The 25,740-nt window shown below is 38.2% G+C and overlaps 1 protein-coding gene and 2 pseudogenes across 1 annotated transcript; 1 reads left to right on the top strand and 2 right to left on the bottom strand.

The window, feature by feature from the left end:
- Positions 1 to 126, bottom strand: part of LOC143671935 (neuroplastin pseudogene) — a 133,744-nt pseudogene extending 133,618 nt beyond the window's left edge.
- Positions 127 to 249: 123 nt separating this feature from the next.
- On the top strand, positions 250 to 1,577 carry LOC143671934 (ras-related protein Rab-11B pseudogene; annotated as a pseudogene).
- Positions 1,578 to 13,625: 12,048 nt separating this feature from the next.
- Positions 13,626 to 15,312, bottom strand: RTL3 (retrotransposon Gag like 3). The gene is given in 6 exon segments (XM_077146987.1): positions 13,626 to 14,113; positions 14,116 to 14,712; positions 14,791 to 14,939; positions 14,977 to 15,154; positions 15,157 to 15,201; positions 15,204 to 15,312. Coding segments are annotated over 6 exon segments (1,566 nt in total).
- Positions 15,313 to 25,740: the final 10,428 nt, after the last annotated feature.

Below are 25,740 nucleotides of genomic sequence, written 5' to 3'. Positions count from 1 at the left end.
CCTTGGAAAGTCCCATCCCCATCTCATTAAGAAGGGGATATGAAGAAGAAATTCCTCACTTGAACTAAGTACGTGGGCAACTATCTCCAGTGAGCCCTGCTGTTCCTTACCTTGGGATGAACGCATCGGTTTCTATGCTGCAGCTGTGATTTTCCTCCACTACATGTGCTGATCTTCCACACCTGATGCTACATCTGTAGCTGAAGACTTACTCCATGTTTTCATCACAAGGGGCACCATTTGTGGGCGATGCCACCTATGGCGATTATTCTTTGTCCCGCAAAAGAATCGACGCGAGAAGAAAACTCTGACACAAAGTCAGAAAGTAAGGAAGTCTCTGTCTCAAGACAGCCAGACCCTCGAGTTTATTTTCTTGTTGGCTATTTATTGGGTAAAGAGGCCATATGGAGTTAATTCCTTCTTTGAACTCCAGGGGAGGTTCCTGATTGCCTTGAGGAGGTATCTAAGAACAAAGCAGAAATTTTCCCAAGAGTAGGAGGAGATGTTCCAGATAAAGAAATGCCACAGATAAACAAAGTAGACAGATATGCAGGTGGCACAGATAAGCAAAACAAATACACAAATGGAGCAACAAAGCAGACAAACATCTTGAGCTGTTTTCAGTTTTCATATCAACAGACAAGCAAGCAGAGAAGAGCAGTGGTTTTCCACTGCTTGAGGACATGCGAATGACTGAAAAAACTTACAAATGCTTTAACGATATCCTCCCCACAACAATGTTTTGTAATTTTCAGTGTACATATCTTGCATTTTTTTTGTTAAATTTAATCCTGCTTTAATGTATGTGCAGGACAATTGGGACCCAGGACAATGAGTACAACTACCTATTTATTGGGTGCTGATCAAGGCATGGTCATGCCATAATGCTTCACCTGCAGTGAATTCAACCTTAAGAGCAAGAGCACATCAGCATGGAGTTTGCCACCCACAGCACCCAGATGGATGGCAAAACCATTAAGGCATAGATCTGGTACACAGGTGGACAGGAGTGCTACCATGCCATAACCCCCTAATGCTATCATGTTGCAGTAGGAAGCACTGCTTGTGTATGACATCATCAAGCACTTGACATAGAGAACATGGAGTGCTGGCTGAAGGAGCTTTAGGATGATTTGGACAGAAATATTGTCATCATGCTGATGGGCAACAAGAATGATCTGAATATTCATTTGTTGCCCACCAATGAAGCCTGAGCTTTTGCAGAGGACAGCCACTAGTCCTTTACTGAGACTTCATCCCTTGGTTTCCACCAATGTAAAGAAAGATTTCAAGAACACCCTCACTGAGATCTATGACATCATGTTACAGAAGCAGATCATTGGATGGTCCACAGCAAAGCCCCTGGCAATAATATTGTAGAGTTCATTGTGCCACTCACCACCAATGGACAGAAACCCAATAAGTTGCAATGCAGAGAGAAATTGTGGCTACCCTTTGCCCCCATCCAGAATATGAGTATGTGGCTCATTTTCAACTGCTGTTCCTCACCAATGTGTTCTCCCTGTCCCCATCCTCCCTGTCCCTTTGGGACTACATTCCTTCTGCTCTCTCATTGAGATCCAGTTGGCTCCAGTGGCTTTCTCAAGAGTAAGAATACAGTGGAGCCTCCTGTTCTGACCCAAGGAAAGCTAGAGGCCTGGGTTTGCTGCATCTACTCTTCTTGTTTTCAGTGAGCATCTTGGCAGGGTGCAGAGGATGGCAGAATAGGCAGGGCCAGCTAGGGGCAAGGAGAATCAAGCAACCTTCTTGTTTTCCACAGAAGACTCCCAGAATCGATTGCCTCCCTCCCTCTCTCTCTCTCTGACAGTTGGCTCAGCTGGTCCCTCATCCCCACTCAGATACCCCTCCAGGCTGAAGTCCACAAAGCCAGCCATTAGGGGAGCAGAGAAGGTGGCACTCTGGGCCTAGACATGGTACCAATATGGTACCTACATGTACAGCAAGCATCCACATGCCTTTGACTCCTCTCCATTGCATGCATGACTCCAGCTCCTGCCTGTAGATTATTCTGAGAGAAGTCCTTGCTCCCCACCTCACCCTTATTGTCTGAAGGAATTGAATTGTCTGTTCCTCTACCTCTTTCCCTTTTTCTGTCTTATCTGCTTATCCAGTCAGGACCCTATTTTCAAGTGAAGCAATATTTCCGTATTTTGTACATACATAACTTCACTTGTAGTCTTCAGGAATTTGGTTATTGCAGAGAAATGCAAATTATTTATACACTTTGTAAGATTTGCACCTAATCCTAGCTCTCTATCTCTTATTCTCTCTGTTACCCCTGCCCTGTTGCCCTGATGCGTCATTTCCCTCACTTATTCCTAAAACATATAGTCCAACTTCCTGTACTGGGAAAAAATTGTTTCTAAGTATTTTTTTCCTGGATAGTTTACTAATATCGTTTTTGAAATTCTAACTGCTCACATGTAGGAATACATCTTTTTTGTGTGTATTGATCTTTTGTCCTGAAACCTTGGCGAGCTCATTTATTAGTTCAAACAAGTTTTTAATGAATTCCCCACTATTTTCTATATACAAGATCATTCATCTACAATAAAATTAGCTTTACTTCTTCCTTTGCAATTTGGATGGCTTTTACTTCCATTATTGCCTAGTTTTCCTGTCTAGAATCTCCAGAACAATTTTGAGTAGAGAATTTGCATCCTTGTCTGCTTCTTAATCTTAAGAGGAACATATTCAGTCTCCCACCATTAATATAATGTTGGCTGTGGGCTTTTTGTAGACACCTTGTTTCAAGTTAAGTATGTTTCCTTGTATTTCCAAGCTTGTTGAGTGTTTTTATGACAAGGATGTGATGGATTTTGTCAAACACTTACTGTGTGGCTATTGAGATTTGCAAGATTATGTGAAGGAGTGATTTTAATTCCTCTTTAATTATTGATAGACTTTACCAGTGAAGTGATATGTTCCTAGGCTTTACTTTGTAGATGCTTTCTGATTACCAGTTCAGTCTCTTTACTTGTTATTGTTCTTTTAAGATTTTTTTCTTATTGAGTCTGTTACAGTAGTTTGCAGCTTTCTAGGATTTTGGCCATTTCATCTAGGCTATATAATTGTTGACATGCAATTGTTCATAGCATTCTCTCAAAATCATTTTTATTTCTGTGAAATCTATAGTAATGTCTAGTCCTTTATTTCAGATTTTAGTAATTTGAATCTTCTTTCCTTATTATTGGGTAATCAAGCTAAAGATTTTTCAATTTTGCATTTCTTTACAAAATACATGTTTGGATTTTTTATCGTCTCTATTTCATCAATTTCTACTCTAATCTTTATTATTTCCTTCCTTATGGTTGGTTTGGGTTCAGTTTGTGTATTTTTTTTTCTAGTTTAAGATAGAAGTTGAGAAAAATGATTTGTTATCTTTCCTCTTTTAAAATACAGGGTTATATAACCATAAATTTCCCCCTAAGCACTTAATCCTTTCCGCTGCATCTCACAAGTTTTGGTATATTGTGATTTTGTTTTTATCTATCTCTATGTATTTTCTAATTTCCTTTATGTTTTTTTACTTTGACTCTTTGGTTATTTAAGAACATGTATTTTAATTTCCACATATTTGTGAATTTCCCTATGTTTCTTCCATCATGGTCAGAGAACATACTTTGTATGATTTCAGTCCTTTCAAAATTATTGTGATTTATTTTATGGCCTTGCATATGGTCTATCCTGGAGAATGTTCCATTTTCTCTTGGAAAGAGTGAGTATGCTGCTGTTGTTGGGTGGACTGTTTTAATATAGGTAGAGTTGGCTTATAGTGTCGGTCCTATGCTTTGTATTGCAGTTTTTTTTTTGCAATCTTATCTTTTAATCAAAAAATTAATACACAAGTGATAAGTTGATAAAAATTAAAAATGACAGGGAGCTATTTAGCCAAACCAATGCAAATTAAAAAAAATTTCCAACTCATACTCATGTATCAAATTTTTCTCTTTTAAATTTTGAATTTCTGTGGAAAACAATTTTTAAATAAATCGGAAAGTTTACGAATACTACTGTGTTACTCCAGTAACTCAATTAATCGTTCATATTTGGTGAATATAGTAAAATTGGCACTCTATTAATTTATTGAAGTTTAAAGTACTTTTAATTAGAAAACAGAAAATATACATTTTAGACCTGGTTGTGTCCCAAACTTGCTATATGGAGAATCTGACTTCTCTGGGCTGCAGTGTCTCTATCAGTAAATATGGACCATTCCAGCTCCATTATTCTTTCTATGGGTCAGGAGGCAGGTGGTTTAATATTAAAAATATGTATTTTAGAAGAGATAGACTTGAGTTTCTCTTACAACTTTAACAGTTACCTCTTGTGTGAACTTGGGCAAGTTCCTTTACCTCACTGAGCTTTTAGTTACTACATCTATAAAAGGGGGAGAAAAATAAATATCTTGCAAAATTATTTTAGAATTAAATTAGATTTCACAGGTAAAGTAACTAACACAGAATGGGTCAATAAGTGCTCATTAAATGTTAGTTCTCTTTTTCTTTCCTTATGAGTAAGCAATAAAATGACTGAACAGAAACAGTAGCCATAAAGACAGTGACTATGCAGTGTCTATGCCTGCACTGTTTAAAATTGTAACCAATATGAGAACTTTCACAATTGTTGGGGAGGGAAAACATTATTTCTTGTGGAATTCTGCTATTTTTTTTTTTTTTTTTTTTTTTTTTTTTTAAAGGAAAGACAGAGAGAAGGAAGGAAGGATAGAAGGAAGGAAGAGAGGAAGAAAGGGAAACATCTTTTAAACATTTTCTTGTTTTTATTGTATTTTGTTTCTCCGTTTTCGTTACATGGGCTGGGGCCGGGAATCGAACCGAGGTCCTCCGGCATAGCAGGCAAGCACTTTGCCCGCTGAGCCACCGCGGCCCGCCCTATTTTTTTTTTTTTTTTTGCAGGCTAGCTGGCTATGAAGTAAAAATGGAAATTTCCTAGAATGTAAAATACGAAAGAAAATGTTATTGATTTTCCTTCTTACCTTTTCTTTGTACAAAAGTTATATTCCTTTAGATGGTTAAGTACTTTTTTCAAACAATAACACCACTTTTTTTTTTTACATCTGGGCATGATATTTTGAAACTTGTTATCTCATTTGATCTTAAATCAGTATCTGGCATATAAAAGGAATTTAACAAATGTTTATTAAATAGCAAAATTAGTTTTGCAATATCTTACAAAAGTAAACAGCAGAGACATCATTATCCCTATTTTATTGTGAAGAAACTGTGCCTCAAAACAGAGGTCACCTAACTTATCCAAAGTCATAGGGCACTTTAGAAACTGAATATGAAATCTTAATCTCCTGACTGCTCCCCCACTGTTCAGTAGACTCTACTCTTCATTGGACTTCATCAGGTGCCCTGATTAAAACTTCTGAAATCTTGCCTACTGCTGATTCCTCATATGTGAAGCAGTGCTTTTATTGCTCAGGACAAGCCTTTAGCAAAATTATTAAATTAGTGTAAGGGAGTTTTCTGACCTGTTTTTCCTCCCCTTATAGAAAGGCAATGAGAAGCAATCCTTATTGCAATTTATCAATGGTTAATTGACTGTAACTATTTCATTGTTTTTGATAGACAAGTAGAAAAAAAAGGGCCCAGATAAAGAACAGCCATGGAGAGGAGAAGGAAAGGTGCTGTAATCACTGATTTCTGGTAGTTTTGTATGCCAAGAATTTTATATGTTCTGTGTTTTATATTAGCACTATTATTTAAAAGTTATTGGAAAATAACGTTTTTTCATTAAAATATTGTTACTTCTTAAATGTGATTTATTTTGCCTTTGCCCTGATTGGTCTTTCCCCCATTCTTCCAAACATATGTCCAACTTTATAACAGAAAGCGGTGTTATAAAATAAAAGATGGGAGTGCAAGGGTAGTTCAGTGGTAGAATTCTTGCCTGCCATATGAGAGACCTGGGTTTGATTCCTGGCCCTGACTCTTGGCCCATGCACTCCCACCTCCCCCCCCAAATTCACAAATGGTGCTGCAATAATGGGATAATCACATTAATGGAATAATACACTTCATTCTTTTTCCAAAAAAAAGAATGAAGTGTATTCCCCACCATACAACATATAAAATAATAATACATAGAAAAAATAAAAATACAAGTTGAAATATGGAATTTCCCTTGGGTGTTCACCTTTTGAAGAATTTCCTTAATTTACTGGATCTTGTTCAGCTTTTCTTTTAATAATCAGAAAAACATCACTAGCAATATACCTGGTTTACTTTTTGCTTATTATGTGGTATCAGGCATAACTGATTAGAAAAAAGCAATGTAAAAGACTAAGAAAAACAGTGAATTCAGCTATGGTTTTTCAGACATTTTATTCTGTGTCATAAAATTTCATGCCTTCTTTTTCTCATGTGATATTCAGGTTGCCAGATGTTCCATATACATGTGACTGTTATGTGTTTCTGTGTCATGTCCATTTTCATCCATATCAGAATGGTGCTCTGATTTGAGTCAAGTCAAACACAGTTAATTGACTATTGTTGGTATTTACTCTCTTGCCAACCCCACACCCATCTCCACCAAACTGGTTGGAATATGTTCTACATTCTCCAAACTAAAATCTTTCTCACTAAGCTCTCTTACACATTTGAATCACTGTGAGGTGGAATAATAACCAAGATGAGAGCCCAGCTAGTCACGTTAAATGTTGATGGCAGTTCTTTCTTATGGATATTATGGCTTATTTGGAGGTCAGTGCAGCTTGACCTTTTACCTTTCAATAATTTTTACCTAAAAATATATAAATTAGAAATGGAAAAGATAATTTTGGTGTTTTAACTTTTTATTTCGTTTTATTTATTTTTTGGTGGGGGCACAAACATTAATATGCTCCGACTTGTTTTCTCTAGGTTGGGCTATACATAAAGAAATAAGCACTGACTATTATAGTGAGTTATTATTTAGCTGACATGGCCCAGGAAGGAATTCATATATAGATAATAAAATATCTGATAAATAGGGTACTGTATATGTGCCAAAATTGTTATTCTTATTTTCAAAGCTTTGATTATTATAAAAATGTACTCATTATATCAAGCTTAATTGAATGTTGCTTTGGTTGACAATTCACAATACCTGACATATAGAAATTACTTACTAGAGGACTGTGAAATTGAAGTTAAACGGGTGTTTTGGTTTCTTGAAAATCCTTGGGTTCATTATCAAAAATATGAATTATTATAATAATGTCTCTTATTCATATACCATTTTCAAAACTTTCCTAATGCTTTTTTCTTAACATGAGTCATCTTATTTTATGCTTTCTCTAACTTCATTGGATAGGTAAAGCTATTATTATAGTCACTGTCGCAGACAAAATAGTTCATACAGCTGGTAAGAGGCCAACACATGAATTTAATCCTAATCTCCTGACTCTTGATACTATGATTCCTATATTGCTCTTGCCATTTAATATTTGATACATTTAGATATTCAAGCTTAATGTACTAAGATTTTTTTTAATTCTCTATTCTTACAACACATTTTTAACATATGCTTTTAGAAATACATAGGCACCAATTGTACTTTAGTGGCATTGAATATGAAACAAATGGAAAAATGTTTCATATTTCCAAGCCAGAACGGAAGAATACTAAAATATATAGAAATCAGTTTCTTGAAATTGTTTAAACTTAGAAAAATGTAAGAGAGAACTCTTTTCTTTTCATTGTTCCAAAGATTGCAGAAGAATTATTTTTTAAAAACCTCTCAGTTTATAGATTCCTTAGTGTTTGAAACTGAAGTGGCCCAAATGGAAAGGGAGTTTCTTATCACACATGAACCTTTGTCCCTTATTAGATTATAAAATTCTCGATAGTAGGGACCTTCCTTTGAATTCTTGGCAGTTTGAATCCATCTTCATAAAATCTAAGAAGGTACAAAGGAATGAGGATGCTTTGTTGGTTTCTCTAGTCATTTTGCATATCAAATCTCTAAAATATAAACTAATCATCTCTCTCTCCAACTTAGAAACCTCCCAGTTTGTGAAAGGGGAGCAGGGAGAAAGGGGGACATTTTATGTTTTAAGCTATATACTTCTGAGTCATGTGAATTTGTTACAAAAACTATGCATACTTAAAAGCAGGGGAGAAAAACACACCCCAGTCCAAAATAGGACAAAAAGCTCCTAGTCCAAATTGCTCATTTCTGCCAAAAAGGATAAAGTTTGAACTCCTTAGCCAGGTACATGGGATCTTTAACTTGAGATTCCCAACCTTCTTGCTAAGCTCCATTCCCCGTGTGCATTCCTGTACATACACCTCTCTACTCTCCAGTTACATGGAAATATCTTTTCTGAAGATACCAAATATTTTCCCTCCAACTTGCATTTTCATATGTGCTTTACTCAATGTAGAAATCTCTGCCCTCCCTCTTGTTTCTAATGAGATTGCTTCAAGATCCAGCTCAAAATACTTCTTCAGTGAAATTAAGCTTTTTCACAACTCCACAACGGAATTAGTGCTCTGTTCTCTGTACCCCACAGTGCTATGCTGCATGACAGGTTAACCTTTAGACTATGGTCAGAACAGGAACCATGAGTCATACTTTAGACATCTTTGAACTTCTCTTTCTCTCACTTTTCCCTCCCCTTCCTCCAATGCCTGTGCCTAATACACAATAGACATTTGATTAAAAAGAACTTGTCAAATATTTTTCTAGGATAATAGAACTCACTTATAGTGATTCTATAGAATCAATACTCTTCAGGTGGCTAATAAAGAGTAAGACTCATTCAGCTAAAAGGCCGTGATTTTTGTTTTGTTTTGATCCCATAGCCCCCTCTTCCCCTATTATTTATTTTTTGTCTTTTTAAAATCCATCTTTCTATACTTTATAAAGGGAGTGGCAGCCACAAAGATTTCACAATCATATGCTCACACCTTAAAAGCTCTATTGTTATTCATCATCTTCAAGAATCAAGACTACTCAATTACCATTTGACAGTGTTAGGTATTTCCATTTAGTTACTCCAATACAAGAAAAACCGAAAAAGGATACCTATATAATGCATAAGAATAACCTCCAGAATAACTTCTCAACTCTATTTGAAATTTTTCAGTCACCAAAACTTAATTTTGTCTCGATTCTCTTCCTCCTTTTGGCCAAGAATTATTTCTCAATTCCGTGATACCAGAGCCAAGCTCATCCCCAGGAGCTATGTCCCACATTGCCAGGGAGATTTCCACCCCTGGGAGTCATGTCCCATGATGGGATGAGGCAGTGAGCACACCTGTGAAGTTAACTTAAATAGAGAGGCCACATCTGAGCAACTAAAGAAGCTCTCTGGGGGTGACTCTTAGGCATAATTATAAGTGGGCTTAGCTTGTCCACTGCAGAAATAAGTTTCATAATGGTCAGCCCCAAGATCAAGGGCTTAACCCATCAAATTGGTAGTCCTAATACTTGCAAGAATATCTGTTCTTCCCCAGGTGGGAAAATTTAATATTTCTACCTTTTCCCTCATTCTCTCAAATTTTGCAAATAATTTTCATTTTCTGCCCAGATTACTCTGGGTAGTATTGGGGCATCACAGCTACCTGTGATATGTCTACAAGATCTCACTCCATATTCAAGGTTCTATGCAATTATGGTGTTAGAATAAGCTAACCATATAAGTTAGATTAGTAGTGTGCTACAGAAAATATAAGGTTTGCACCAAATAAGCATCTCTTCCCTGGGTCTCACACAGAAGTTGAAATTTTAAAACATGAACTATGTTTTAAATCTTTATCATCCTTTACCCTTTTGTCTGATTTACATTAGTCCTACCCAGATCAGCTTCATTCATATCTCTACTTGAAGTCTGATCATTTTTCAGTTTTTCTTACAGTTGCTCTATGGGGTAATACTGACTTTCATAGCTACAGAACTCTAACTCTGTTTTCCTGGTGCTGTTTTGTTTTGTTTTGATGGAACCCCAGCTTTGGGGTGAGACAAATCAGAATTTGTTATCAGGATCCACCACTTCCTAGCAGCTTGAAACTTGGTAAATGACTTCAACTCAGTAAGCCTCAATTGTTAAATGTGCATGATGGAGTTAATAACATCTACCTTGCAGATAGTTGAAAAGAGCTGAATCACCCAGCACAGTGCCTGGCACAAATCAGATGCTCATTAAATGGTAATAATTATTGTTATTCTTATTAGCTGGTGTAATGTTTCAGTTTACAATATATTTTGGGAGTAAGTTCACAAAAATTTGTTGCTACCACATAATTCAGCATTGAATTATCTATGACAGTTGTCTAATGCATGCTAATTTTTTTCCTTAAAAATATTGGCAATCTCTCATGTTATATTTTAAACAATCTCCACAGTAAAGCTCAGAGCTGGTCACATACTCAGTTTTTAATTACTGTATTAGAATAATAGCATATGGTGAAAAGAAAGCACTGGATTTGGAGTCAGCAGAGATTGGGAAATGATTAAACTATGTTAGGTAACTTTCCTTTCTCTGGGCCTCCTCAGCTACCTCATTGGTAATATTAAGGGAATAGATTTCTTGAGCCTTTTCCAACTCACAAACTTTGTGATTCTATAATTAGGTAATTGATACTTGCAAAAATCCTTGTTCATGAATTACGAATTGCACTGTGGCTAAATAAGCCTCTGTGGCCAGATAGAAAAATCCAGGCTCCAGATAGGGTGACTAATCATCCCAATTTGCTAAAAACTGTTCCAGTTTCAGCACAGGGAATCCTCTGTCCAGTGAAACCCCTCAATACCAGGGAAACCAGCAGAGTCGGTCATCCTGGCTTCAGGGAAGTTTGGCAAATAAAAGGCTTTTTTTTCTTTGTACCTACTCAAAGTTTTTTTCCTATGCCAATTTCACATTGGTGAGCAGTGTTTGGTCATGGTGTAGAGAGGGTAGAGATGAGCAGTTGAGTAGGAGAAAACACAAGGAAAACTCATAGCTTGCAAATAAGACCCTTTTCTGGGTTATGATACTTGAATGTCATTGAATCGGTTGCTTTGGGGAACCTTTTATTACCGGGCACTATGTAAGTTATGTGGTCAAAGGTGAGAGTGTAGAAAATTCTACCCTTGCACCTGGGGTAAGTGTGTGTGTTGCAGGGGATGATTGGGGTATAGGACATGTACCTAGGGAAAGGGCCCCAAATATGACAAAACTGTTCAGGGGAGAACGGGGATGACAGTGAGAGCTACAACAGGTGGAATTTAAGACGATAGGATTTGGATTCTTTATAGAAGTGACTGGGCAGACAATTCGAGGAGTGGTGCACCCACTTTTAGGTAATGCACTGGTCCTGCAGGTAATTAACTGTAGATCCCCAAGAAAAAAATCCATGCACTTTGAAAGGGGCTTGTTTCATTATTTAAATAAAACTTTTGAGACAAACAGGGAAGTTTGTTGAGGAGGCTTAGGGTGAATGGTTCCTAAAATTTTCATTCTAAGGTTTTTCCTACTTTAGAAGGCTCTCTTAGCTCCCTGCTGCCACAATCTTGTTTGTCACTCACCACTGTATTATAGAGGATGGCATGCTTTAGGAGAAAAAGCACAAGCTTTGAAGTTAAACAGGCCTCCATCACTTAGTAGCTGTGTAACTTTAGGGAAGTGAACCAGTCTCGCTGGGCCTCTTTTTGCTCATGATAAAATAAGAGTAAGCATACATAATTTAATGGTTGTTATCAGGAGTAACAAGAAAACTAATGTGTATAATATGCCTTACATTGTAGTTGATATATATTAGAGGTTCAATGAATGGTGAGTCCTTTCCTTGTCTCCTTCTAGAGTTATGATAATTTATTTAATCATGTATCTAAGTAAGAGATTGAATCCCCTTCAAGTAGCCTCAAAGAGAGACAATCCCAAGGAGAAGTTGAAAACACAGAGGAAAGGCATTAGGGTCTGCTTGAACCACCCCTACTTTCATCTCACCTGTTGATTTCACCCCCTACTTTCCTGCATCTCTATAGTTCCTATAGTTCTTCTGTGTGTGTGTGTGTGTGTGTGTGTGTGTGTATGTGTAAGTCAAGAAACTTGCCCCTTTTAGTCCCACATGAACATAAGTTCCCTTCCTTGACTTGCTTCTCCCTGTGTGTCCTGCAGACAGCATGGCTGGCAGGGCAAACTGCATTTGTAGGACAGGTATAGTTAGGTACTAATCATTGGCACATGTTGAGAGCTCATTCCAGCCACCCTGTTCCTGTGCGTCTGTAGAAGTGTATTAACAGGTACAAATTCTATGGCAAATTTCCCTGATGCAGTGTATAAGACCTTGTCACTTTACCAAAAAGGTGGAAGTATCTCATTACCAGTTCCAGTGTCCAAAAAGTTTGCCTTCAAACCTGTTTCATATAACTTTTGATGCACCTTTTATTATTGTAGGAATTTCACCCTCCCCTTACTATAGCCCCTGGCAATCCCCAGCTCTACCATGATCTTTCTCCAACCTCCTCCCAATCTCCCCCAAAACCTCTCTGCAACCTTTTCTACACTTTATCCCTAATCCCTCTATATCACCCATAATTTTTTTCCACCCCACCCTTCCCTATTCTCTCCATCCCCCCCTACTCTTATGACATCACCCACTGACCTGTTACTAACTCTGGAATGTCAGTGCCTCGTTCAAAATTTTTGCCTTTTGTAATTCTCTCCCTCTCTCCCAATTTACTTCTCCCTTAATCCCCTTTCATCAGCTAACCCAAGAAATAATTCGAATACAAGTAGAAATTGCTAACATTTATTGATTTGTTTAAAAATCACTTGCAAATTTATTTTCTTTAATGAAAAGATGTTGCAGTTTTGTGATAGAGAACACCTTGATAAGAAAAAATTGTCATTCTAATAACTACACTTTGTTTCAGAGTTAGTTTTTAATATCTATTCTCATGCATATTGTTAATATAAATTGTAATTAAAACACCCTCTTCTCAAAGAGGGGTGTTATGCAGGGTTGGTTGAAAAGAAGCAGCTCAAGGTCATCCAGTTCAACATGATCCAAGAGGCTCCATGTCATTGTAAGGTAGCCTTTGTTCATTGCCAGAAATTTGGTGAATGATTCCGGGAGCACAAAGGCTGATGACAGCTGAGGTAACAGAAGACAGGACACTAGGAACAGCCATTAGTATGCAGGATCTATCCAGCAATTATTTCATTATGGCATCTTCTATTCCAGTGGTGCCTGAAGCAATTGTAGTGACAATAATGGGATGGAAAGTACACAGTGCAGGCACTCCACTTTATGTTTGGGTCATGTGTTTCAAGCCAGTGGATTCCAAGTATCATAAGGTACCCTGATGCATGGATAATATCAAACTGGAGCCTTTAACATGGTTTCCAATTTTAATTTCAACATGTGGTGTTTCCTTGGTTATGGCTTCATCGATCAGTGGATGGCCATCGAGAGTTTCAAGCATCAGAAGGAAGCTGTTATTGCACATGGGCAACTTCTCTCGAAGAACCACAGAATGGTCAATGCTATTTTTCTAAGAGCCTGAATCCACCATTGCTTCCTCAAAGAATTGTCATTTTCCAAGTTGGATTTCAAGTCAGCTATAGGGTACAGGATATATATACTGGAAGAGAGGGGGGATGCATATTTTTAGACTGGCCCATCTGGGGTCCCCCCTAAATGCTGAGACTTGATATTTCCCACCTGCCTGGCACGATGAGGCTTGACAGCACAATCCATGGCAAAATGACTAAGATAACCACAGTAAAAGCACAAGTGGCTTTCATGGTGATGGGCTCATTCAGCTTCACTGAGGCATAGGTAGTTGCCTGCAGCATGCACAGGCTGGTTTTCAGCTGCTGGGCTCTCAGGCCCATCTCTTTCTTCAAAGGTGTCTCTCACAAATGGATTGAGTTTAGGTTTAACATTTAGCTCCTCTTCTAAGCTGATACATCAGGTGATCAGATCAGATAGGTTGGTGGCTGGACTTGTGCAACACATTTCATCTTGGAAGGACCTGGCAAATCCTTTTTGAAACTGAATGCGGAGTGTGCTTTGATCCCAGTTAAGCTTTTGAGCAATGAGGTGGAAATGTATTGCATCCTGGTGAACAAGGTCCTCCCATCGGCAAAGCTGAGGATGTGGTAGTCAACATCTTCCACGTTCTCTGGATTTTCAAAAGTATCCTGGAACACTCTTATTAAAGTTTAAAATTGCTCCAGCAAGGAATTTTGGATATCCACTAAGGGCTGGAACCATTTCCCTGCCTCACCTGAGAAGCAGTTACCAATGAAGTTTACCAGGGCTGCTTCAGAGACATATAGGTGCACACTGAGTGTTATGTAACTATTCAATTTATCCAAGAAATCAGGAAGCTTTTGGGCATCTCCATTGAAGTCTAGGTGGAAAGCTGCAGCCTCTTACCTACTGGAGACCTGTGGGATATCTGGAGCTGCTGAAGTGTCAATAGCTATTTTGCTTTCCAGAGACTTCTGTGGAGCTGAGAGCTCTAGGAGCTCCTGGGCATCTAAGGAATCCAGAGGCTCCTGGGGCATTCAAGACTCCAGAGACTTCAGAAGAGATGGAAGCTCAAGGGGCTCCTGGTGAGTCAAAGTCTCCTGACATTCTGGTGTCTCCTAGGGACTCTGGGAATTTGGGGGATCCTGGGGTTCAGAATTCTGGGGCTCTTGGCCTTCTGGGACATCCCAGGTTGCTGTGGGCTTTTGGACCTCTATGGCTGGTGGGGAGTTGTGGGTCTCTGTGGACACTGTGTGCTTCTCTGGCTTCTCAGCCTCTGGTGGCTCTTGGGGCTCACAGGCTTTGGGGAGTTCATGGGTCATTGGAGATTCCTGGGGCTTCTAGGTTGCTGGAGGATCCAGGGATTCTGGGACTCCTGGGAACTCCAGAGGCTTCGGAGACTCTCAGGCCATTGGGATCTTCTGAGGTTCCTGGGCTTCTTGGGGACTCCTAAGATGCTGGAAGTTCCTGGAGTTCTGTAAGCTTCTGAGGTTCCTTGAAATCTGCAGGTTCTTGGAGCAGCCAGGCTGCTGGGGGATAAAAAGGCTCTGTGGATTTTGGAGGCTCCTGGGCCTTTGAGGGCTTTGGGAGTGGTTTATCCTGCTTGGCTGCTCTGGACTTCTGGAGCTCTGGATTCTTGGCCTGACGAATAGAATTTTCTCCATCAGCCACTGCATTTGGGCCTGTAGAATTTCATTCTCCAATTTTGAGCAATATAGGAAGCTGCTAAGTCCTGCACCACTTTTTGAGGAAATGAGTTTGGAGAGAGAGTGGGTGGGCACTTGTGAGATCTTTCTGGAGAGCTCTCATAGGCACACATCTGGATCTGTGAGTTTTCCAAGGGGTGGGGTTTGAGCCCCAGCAAGTTGATTACCAGGAGGCCACTGCAAGCCTCCACAGCTCAGCAAGGAGTGGTGTCAGATACACTGTGAAGAGATGGGGAGCTGAAGATTAGATACCATGGAAAGCATTCAATCAAAATAAAACAAAACAAAATCTGCCAGTGTTGGTTTTCCTTCTACAAAGGCTCATGTTTGTGAGCTGGGAAATATGTGCTAGCTCTGGTCCAGTGATTGTGTGTGTCATTTTGCATTCTTTTTTCGAAACTTAACTTTGTAACAATAGGAATTTCTCCATATACTTTCCTTTTTACATAGTCTTTAACTTCTAATGTCTGTCTAACGTTCTAATGCATCACTAGGATTTTAACAGCTGCTTTCAATGGCTAAATAAAATATTTGAGCAATTTAGGGATTTTAGGCTCGGTACTGGGCCAATACAAGAGATATTTTTTGGTGACTGGAGTAGAAGGCAGCAGGAAGCCCTTTCTGAAACGTCAGAACTCATACCACATAAGTAACCACACAAGACTAGCCTCGGAAGAAAATAAACAAAAGTTGACTATATATGTGTGTCTCTGAGTGTGTGTGTACACACTCACTGGACACAGGCATATAATTTATAAATGCCTTAAAATAGTTAAGAAAATAATATTTATAAATGTGCATTACCATTCAGAGACTTAGTGCAGGAGCTCTGCTATCTGTCTACCCATCACAAAGAAGCAAAGTTGTGAATAGCTGTGGAGGCTTGTCTTTTCTGCACACAATGAACTCAAACAAACACACCCACTACCAGAGCACGCTCCAACTCTCCTCTGTACGGTAGCTATTTCAAGCGTGGAAGAATTTTTTTGACAGTACTTCACAGTTTGAGCTGTAAGGAAAGTAGGATGCTGTGTTGATGTGAGACACCCTCATGTTCTCAGACTTTGGATATCTTAATAAATATAAGATCAGGAAATTAGGACTAATACCACTGCCCTTGTGAAAAGTTGCAAACATTTCTGAATGGCCATGGTGGTTGGGACTTTACTTTTTATGCCTGTCTCATATAACCTCCTTACACTCCATCTACACTAGGCCGTTTGTTTAACTCTCCATCAGACAACAGCCTGCAGCACCTCAACCCCTACTCTTGCCTAGCAACTTAGTCCATGGGGTCACCCCTTGCTATGTTTTCTTGGAAACTTCACCATGGAAAGACCTAGGCAGAGCCTAATAGGGTAAGATTATGGGGGGAGGGGTCAATTTTATTGATGGGTACTTGCAGCAATCTTTTAGGACCCCTGTATCTTTCTATGTGCCCTGGATCTGGGTTATCATGCTTCTCCAAACAGTTAAGGTGTCTCCTGACAGCTCCCACATAGCCCACTAAGGGCTGGCCTTTGGGAAGTGACATTGCTCAAGAAATCACCTTCTCTTCTCTTACCAGGTCACAGTTACACCCTTGGCATGAGCAGTTTGGCCATTTCAGGCAAGTCTCAGAGGCAGCTACTTTTGCCCTAGTGAGGAGTGGGGATGGCCATTTCAAATCACACATCTAGTCAGCCATGCCCCCAAGATTCCCTTAAAAATGGTAATTCACCATTAGTCAGCGTATGGGATAAACCCTGGTGACAAAATAGGACCAAACAACAGCAAACTGATAGACTGAACTAGATGAACCTAGTGCAGAAGCTTTGGAAAGTAAAGTAAAATTTGTTGTGAATCACCATGTGAATCACTCCCTCTTAATGTTTTATTCTTTAGAATTGTGCCACATATAAAAACAGCACCATCATCAGGAAATGATGTGTTCTATTTATGTGATTCTTTTAGATAACTGAAGCTTTTCCTTTTAGAAGCCAAAATACATAGTTTATGTTTACCTTATCAATTTAAAAACATTTTCAGAGAAATATTTATAACACTCTTTACGCTTCCTCCTCCATAATTAAATAGATGATTTTTAATATAATTTAATCTATTTTAATGGTTTGAGGTTATCCTTATGCAAACCAGCTAGTCTAATCTGTTGCAATATGGTATTTACCTTCTAAAAGCAACTGATCTTTATAAAGCCGTTTGTCTCTATACTTAACACCTCCAAACTATTTTGCTTTCCAATTTTTTGCATTTTAGTTTTCCTTCACATTTTTCTACTTCCTGCTATTACGTTGTCACATAGCCCTTCCTGCTGTTACCTATATGGCTGTCTATATTAAGCATGACCTTGGGAAAATTACTTGGCCCCTCCAAAATGTAATTAAAAACCCATTTTATGCAACTGCAAAATGGTGATATTAATAGTAATTAACTTTATAGTGTTATTGCAAAGATTTAGTAAAAACAATTTATGTGAAAGAGTTAGTCTGGTATCTGGCAACTAGGAAGCACTTAATATAGGTTAACTAATACTAATAGTAATAAAATAATGGTATTAAAATAATAGTTATTAGCAGGTATATCAGTAGTAGCCCTTTTTAATTTCCTCTTTTTTTTCCTTTTTTTGGGGGGTGGTGGTGCATGGTCTGGGAATTATGAGGAAGGTCCATAATTTACAGTGCACAGATTTTCCAGTATTGCTTTTCTCCTTTCAGGAGCTGGGTTTTTTAAAAATTTTTTTGTCTTTTTTCTTCTTGGCTGGGTTATGAATAATAATTCTCTAGAATTAACTGGAGGCACCTGAGGAAGAAGATGCGCTTATTAACAAGCAAATTCTGGAGCAGCCAAAATACATGTTTAAAAAGTTCATGAATTAAAGCACCAAACAGTGCCTCACCTACAGTCATATTTATTCAGTGGGTAAATACATGGACCTTTCTTCCTTCTCTGTTAAAGAGCAGAGACTAAATTCAATGTCTTTAAGTACAAGTTCCAGATTGCCTAAACATAGAGAATTATTCTCTTTTGAGTGGAAAAAAATGCTACATTGACTTTTGTCAAAATTCCTGAAGTAGTTTAACATCTCAGATTAGTCAAGTAAGAATGGGGAGTAGTTACATCCAAACTATCATTGTTTCCTCTACATTTTAATTCTTTTTCTTTCACTCACAATACAGTGTAAAGTCATTTATGGAGACTTTACAATGGTTATGAAAGCATTTTAAGTGAATAAGGTTTTGTCAACTGGGCAAATGACTTTTTAGGGAAAAATAAGCCATATATGCTCATTTAACAGATATAAAAATCTATGCAATAATAAGAAATGGTCGTGATCAGGTATGTTAATAAACTACATGTGTTGACTGCTAGCTTAGGAGAACGGAAGGAAAATGTTGAATGAGAAGAAATTCCATTTTATACATTCCGTTGAGAATCATTGTTTTATTCTGCAAATGTACAACTGAAAACGTTTTTGGTCTCTGCTGAGGGCTTCCTCCCCAAAACTTGTTGGGCTGCAATTTCAAAATCCTGGACCTCTCTCTACTCACCCTGGAAAAGACTTAACAGAACAGATTACCCCACAGATCTCTAGCCATGTGTAGCTGCCTGATATCTGTTTTGTTCAACATGTTATTCCTATGGTTGTATTAGAGCTTGCAGAACTTTCTCAAATTTAACCCATAATTTGCTTAATAAAGATTGAAACTTTTCAATCTCATCACCACATAGCCCTCAGGAAGTGGAGGTTCTTTTTTTTTTTTTTTTTTAGCTACATTTTTTTTTTTATTAATTAAAAAAAGAATTAACAAAACAATTAGAAATCATTCCAATCTACATGTACAATCAGTAATTCTTAATAACATCACATAGTTGCATATTCATCATTTCTTAGTACATTTGCATCAATTTAGAAAAAGAAATAAAAAGACAACAGAATAAGAATTAAAACAATAATAGAAAGAAAAAAAAACAAAAAAAAAACAAAAAACCAATACCTCACATGCAGCTTCATTCAGTGTTTTAACATAATTGCATTACAATTGGGTAGTATTGTGCTGTCCATTTCTGAGTTTTTATATCCAGTCCCGTTGTACAGTCTGTATCCCTTCATCTCCAATTATCCCTTCTCTCTTTTTTTTTTTTAATTAACGGAAAAAAAGAAATTAACCCAACATTTAGAGATCATACCATTCTGCACATGCAATCATTAATTCTTAACATCATCACATAGATGCATGATCATCATTTCTTAGTACATTTGCATTGGTTTAGAAGAACTAGCAACATAACCAAAAAAGATATAGAATGTTAATATAGAGAAAAAAATAAAAGTAATAATAGTAAAATCAAAACAAAACAAAACAAAACAAAACAAAACAAAAACCTATAGCTCAGATGCAGCTTCATTCAGTGTTTTAACATGATTACTTTACAATTAGGTATTATTGTGCTGTCCATTTTTGAGTTTTTGTGTCTAGTCCTGTTGCACAGTCTGTATCCCTTCAGCTTCAATTACCCATTGTCTTACCCTGTTTCTAACTCCTGCTGAACTCTGTTACCAATGACATATTTCAAGTTTATTCTCGAATGTCCGTTCACATCAGTGGGACCATACAGTATTTGTCCTTTAGTTTTTGGCTGGATTCACTCAGCATAATATTCTCTAGGTCCATCCATGTTATTACATGGTTCATAAGTTTATCTTGTCTTAAAGCTGCATAATATTCCATCGTATGTATATACCACAGTTTGTTTAGCCACTCTTCTGTTGATGGAGATTTTGGCTGTTTCCATCTCTTTGCAATTGTAAATAATGCTGCTATAAACATTGGTGTGCAAATGTCCGTTTGTGTCTTTGCCCTTAAGTCCTTTGAGTAGATACCTAGCAATGGTATTGCTGGGTCGTATGGCAATTCTATATTCAGCTTTTTGAGGAACCGCCAAACTGCCTTCCACAGTGGTTGCACCCTTTGACATTCCCACCAACAGTGGATAAGTGTGCCTCTTTCTCCGCATCCTCTCCAGCACTTGTCATTTTCTGTTTTGTTGATAATGGCCATTCTGGTGGGTGTGAGATGATATCTCATTGTGGTTTTGATCTGCATTTCTCTAATGGCCAGGGACATTGAGCATCTCTTCATGTGCCTCTTGGCCATCCGTATTTCCTCTTCTGAGAGGTGTCTGTTCAAGTCTTTTTCCCATTTTGTAATTGGGTTGGCTGTCTTTTTGTTGTTGAGATGAACAATCTCTTTATAAATTCTGGATACTAGACCTTTATCTGATATATCATTTCCAAATATTGTCTCCCATTGTGAAGGCTGTCTTTCTACTTTCTTGATGAAGTTCTTTGATGCACAAAAGTGTTTAATTTTGAGGAGTTCCCATTTATTTATTTCCTTCTTCAGTGCTCTTGCTTTAGGTTTAAGGTCCATAAAACCGCCTCCAGTTGTAAGATCCATAAGATATCTCCCAACATTTTCCTCTAACTGTTTTATGGTCTTAGACCTAATGTTTAGATCTTTGATCCATTTTGAGTTAACTTTTGTATAGGGTGTGAGAGATGGGTCTTCTTTCATTCTTTTGCATATGGATATCCAGTTCTCTAGGCACCATTTATTGAAGAGACTGCTCTGTCCCAGGTGAGTTGGCTTGACTGCCTTATCAAAGATCAAATGTCCATAGATGAGAGGGTCTATATCTGAGCACTCTATTCGATTCTATTGGTCGATATATCTATCTTAATGCCAATACCATGCTGTTTTGACCACTGTGGCTTCATAATATGCCTTAAAGTCAGGCAGCGCGAGACCTCCAGCTTCGTTTTTTTTCCTCAAGATGTTTTTAGCAATTCGGGGAACCCTGCCCTTCCAGATAAATTTGCTTATTGGTTTTTCTATTTCTGAAAAATAAGTTGTTGGGATTTTGATTGGTATTGCATTGAATCTGTAAATCAATTTAGGTAGGATTGACATCTTAACTATATTTAGTCTTCCAATCCATGAACACGGTATGCCCTTCCATCTGTTTAGGTCTTCTGTGATTTCTTTTAGCGGTTTTTTGTAGTTTTCTTTATATAGGTTTTTTGTCTCTTTAGTTAAATTTATTCCTAGGTATTTTATTCTTTTAGTTGCAATTGTAAATGGGATTCGTTTCTTGATTTCCCCCTCAGCTTGTTCATTACTAGTGTATAGAAATGCTACAGATTTTTGAATGTTGATCTTGTAACCTGCTACTTTGCTGTACTCATTTATTAGCTCTAGTAGTTTTGTTGTGGATTTTTCCGGGTTTTCGACGTATAGTATCATATCGTCTGCAAACAGTGATAGTTTTACTTCTTCCTTTCCAATTTTGATGCCTTGTATTTCTTTTTCTTGTCTAATTGCTCTGGCTAGAACCTCCAACACAATGTTGAATAATAGTGGTGATAGTGGACATCCTTGTCTTGTTCCTGATCTTAGGGGGAAAGTTTTCAATTTTTCCCCATTGAGGATGATATTAGCTGTGGGTTTTTCATATATTCCCTCTATCATTTTAAGGAAGTTCCCTTGTATTCCTATCTTTTGAAGTGTTTTCAACAGGAAAGGATGTTGAATCTTGTCGAATGCCTTCTCTGCATCAATTGAGATGATCATGTGATTTTTCTGCTTTGATTTGTTGATATGGTGTATTACATTAATTGATTTTCTTATGTTGAACCATCCTTGCATACCTGGGATGAATCCTACTTGGTCATGATGTATAATTCTTTTAATGTGTTGTTGGATACGATTTGCTAGAATTTTATTGAGGATTTTTGCATCTGTATTCATTAGAGAGATTGGTCTGTAGTTTTCTTTTTTTGTAATATCTTTGCCTGGTTTTGGTATGAGGGTGATGTTGGCTTCATAGAATGAATTAGGTAGTTTTCCCTCCACTTCGATTTTTTTGAAGAGTTTGAAGAGAATTGGTACTAATTCTTTCTGGAACGTTTGGTAGAATTCACATGTGAAGCCATCTGGTCCTGGACTTTTCTTTTTAGGAAGCTTTTGAATGACTAATTCAATTTCTTTACTTGTGATTGGTTTGTTGAGGTCATCTATGTCTTCTTGAGTCAAAGTTGGTTGTTCATGTCTTTCCAGGAACCCGTCCATTTCCTCTAAATTGTTGTATTTATTAGCGTAAAGTTGTTCATAGTATCCTGTTATTACCTCCTTTATTTCTGTGAGGTCAGTAGTTATGTCTCCTCTTCCATTTCTGATCTTATTTATTTGCATCCTCTCTCTTATTCTTTTTGTCAATCTTGCTAAGGGCCCATCAATCTTATTGATTTTCTCATAGAACCAACTTCTGGCCTTATTGATTTTCTCTATTGTTTTCATGTTTTCAATTTCATTTATTTGTGCTCTAATCTTTGTTATTTCTTTCCTTTTGCTTGCTTTGGGGTTAGCTTGCTGTTCTTTCTCCAGTTCTTCCAAATGGATAGTTAATTCCTGAATTTTTGCCTTTTCTTCTTTTCTGATATAGGCATTTAGAGCAATAAATTTCCCTCTTAGCACTGCCTTTGCTGCGTCCCATAAGTTTTGATATGTTGTGTTTTCATTTTCATTCGCCTCGAGGTATTTGCTAATTTCCCTTGCAATTTCTTCTTTGACCCAGTCGTTGTTTAGGAGTGTGTTGTTGAGCCTCCACGTATTTGTGAATTTTCTGGCACTCTGCCTATTATTGATTTCCAACATCATTCCTTTATGGTCCGAGAAAGTGTTGTGTAAGATTTCAATCTTTTTAAATTTTTTAAGACTTGCTTTGTGACCCAGCATATGGTCTATCTTTGAGAATGATCCATGAGCACTTGAGAAAAAGGTGTATCCTGCTATTGTGGGATGTAATGTCCTATAAATGTCTATTAAGTCTAGTTCATTTATAGTAATATTCAGATTCTCTATTTCTTTGTTGATCCTCTGTCTAGATGTTCTGTCCCTTGATGAGAGTGGTGAGTTGAAGTCTCCAACTATTATGGTATATGAGTCTATTTCCCTTTTCAGTGTTTGCAGTATATTCCTCACGTATTTTGGGGCATTCTGATTCGGTGCGTAAATATTTATGATTGTTGTGTCTTCTTGTTTAATTGTTCCTTTTATTAGTATATAGTGTCCTTCTTTGTCTCTTTTAACTGTTTTACATTTGAAGTCTAATTTGTTGGATATTAGTATAGCCACTCCTGCTCTTTTCTGGTTGTTATTTGCATGAAATATCTTTTCCCAACCTTTCACTTTCAACCTATGTTTATCTTTGGGTCTAAGATGTGTTTCCTGTAGACAGCATATAGAAGGATCCTGTTTTTTAATCCATTCTGCCAATCTATGTCTTTTGATTGGGGAATTCAATCCATTGACATTTAGTGTTATTACTGTTTGGATAATATTTTCCTCTAACATTTTGCCTTTTGTATTATATATATCATATCTGATTTTCCTTCTTTCTACACTCTTTTCCATATCTCTCTCTTCTGTCTTTTTGTATCTGACTCTAGTGCTCCCTTTAGTATTTCTTGCAGAGCTGGTCTCTTGGTCACAAATTCTCTCAGTGACTTTTTTGTCTGAGAATGTTTTAATTTCTCCTCATTTTTGAAGGATAATTTTGCTGGATATAGGAGTCTTGGTTGGCAGTTTTTCTCTTTTAGTATTTTAAATATATCATCCCACTGTCTTCTAGCTTCCATGGTTTCTGCTGAGAAATCTACACAAAGTCTTATTGGGTTTCCCTTGTATGTAATGGATTGTTTTTCTCTTGCTGCTTTCAAGATCTTCTCTTTCTCTTTGACCTCTGGCATTCTAACTAGTAAGTGTCTTGGAGAACGCCTATTTGGGTCTAATCTCTTTGGGGTGCGCTGCACTTCTTGGATCTGTAATTTTAGGTCTTTCATAAGAGTTGGGAAATTTTCAGTGATAATTTCTTCCATTAGTTTTTCTCCTCCTTTTCCCTTCTCTTCTCCTTCTGGGACACCCACAACACGTATATTTGTGCGGTTCATATTGTCCTTGAGTTCCCTGATACCCTGTTCAAATTTTTCCATTCTTTTCCCTATAGTTTCTGTTTCTTTTTGGAATTCAGATGTTCCATCCTCCAAATCACTAATTCTATCTTCTGTCTCTTTAAATCTATCATTGTAGCTATCCATTATTTTTTCTATGTTTGCTACTTTATCCTTCACTTCCATAAGTTCTGCGATTTGTTTTTTCAGTTTTTCTATTTCTTCTTTATGTTCAGCCCATGTCCTCTTCATGTCCTCCCTCAATTTATCGATTTCATTTTTGAAGAGGTTTTCCATTTCTGTTCGTATATTCAGCATTAGTTGTCTCAGCTCTTGTGTCTCATTTGAGCTATTGGTTTGTTCCTTTGACTGAGCCATATTCTCAATCTTTTGAGCGTGGACAGTTATCTTCTGCTGCTGGCGTCTGGGCATTTATTCAGATTTCTCTTGGTGTTGGACCCAGCAAGGTTGTAATATTTTTCTGTGAAATCTCTGGGTTCTGTTTTTCTTAACCTGCCCAGTAGGTGGTGCTCGTGGCACACGTTTGTCTGCGGATCCCACCAGTAAAAGGTGCTGTGGGACCTTAAACTTTGGAAAACTCTCGCCGTCCTGGGGGTTCGCTAGCCGAAGCGGCTTGAGCCGGCCCGGGGTCCGAACGCAGGGAGGGTGTCCGAACGCAGGGAGGGTTGCTGGTCGCCGCAGCCAGGGAAAGAGCCCGTCCGAATTTCCTAGTCGGCCCTGGGCAACAAGCGTGGCGGGAGGGCGCCAGTGGCAGCGGCCCGCCCGAGAGAGTGCACGTTCCCCGGGAGTCACGGGGTCACCGTTCTCCGCGGCCTGGGGGTTTCCGATCCAATTCTCTCAGTTGGTCCGGGGGCTGCGCGTGGTGTGGGCGCCAGTTGCCTTGGTTTCAGGGGACCACCTCTCCAATTCTCCCAGCCGGCCCAGGAAGGGGGAAGGGAGTAACTCCGGCCGCTTGCCACCCCACCCGGTAAGGCCCGCGCGCCTCGGCGATCTCACCCGAGCTGCTTCTCTCAGCCAGCCAGCCGTTCCAGGATGGGGTACGCTGTCTTTTTTATCTCTGTTGTGGCTTTGGGCGCTTTCTGTATCGTTTCTACTCCCCTAGTAGGTGTCCTGGAGAAGAAACTAAGATCCGCGCGTCTTACTAAGCCGCCATCTTCCAGGAAGTCTCTAGCTACATGAAGTGGAGGTTCTTAATTCCTTTAGAAGTTGGAAAATTGACCAAGAATTATCCTTACTCCTATGATTGGAATCCAGGGTACTTTACTTGTGAAGAAGTAAAAAATTTTTCAGTCTTTCATTTTCTTTTATGATATTTGCCATCTTCTCATTTTATTCTTTGTCCCATATCTTGGAGGCCTTACCCTTGTTCAGCTGTCATTTTGTGAAAGTGGATCCCTACTTCATAAGACTTTAACAGGTCCTCTCTTGGGGTTTTTGTTTTTCATAGTGTATTCTCAAAGATTGCAACCACTTTGAGACCCCTCTTTGGGGGGAGATATTTTGGGACAGG

The sequence above is a fragment of the Tamandua tetradactyla genome, chromosome X, assembly GCF_023851605.1.
Source record: "Tamandua tetradactyla isolate mTamTet1 chromosome X, mTamTet1.pri, whole genome shotgun sequence".
Lineage (NCBI taxonomy): Eukaryota > Metazoa > Chordata > Mammalia > Pilosa > Myrmecophagidae > Tamandua > Tamandua tetradactyla.
Note: the sequence above shows the minus strand (reverse complement) of the source record. Positions and strands in the feature narration are given on the sequence as shown.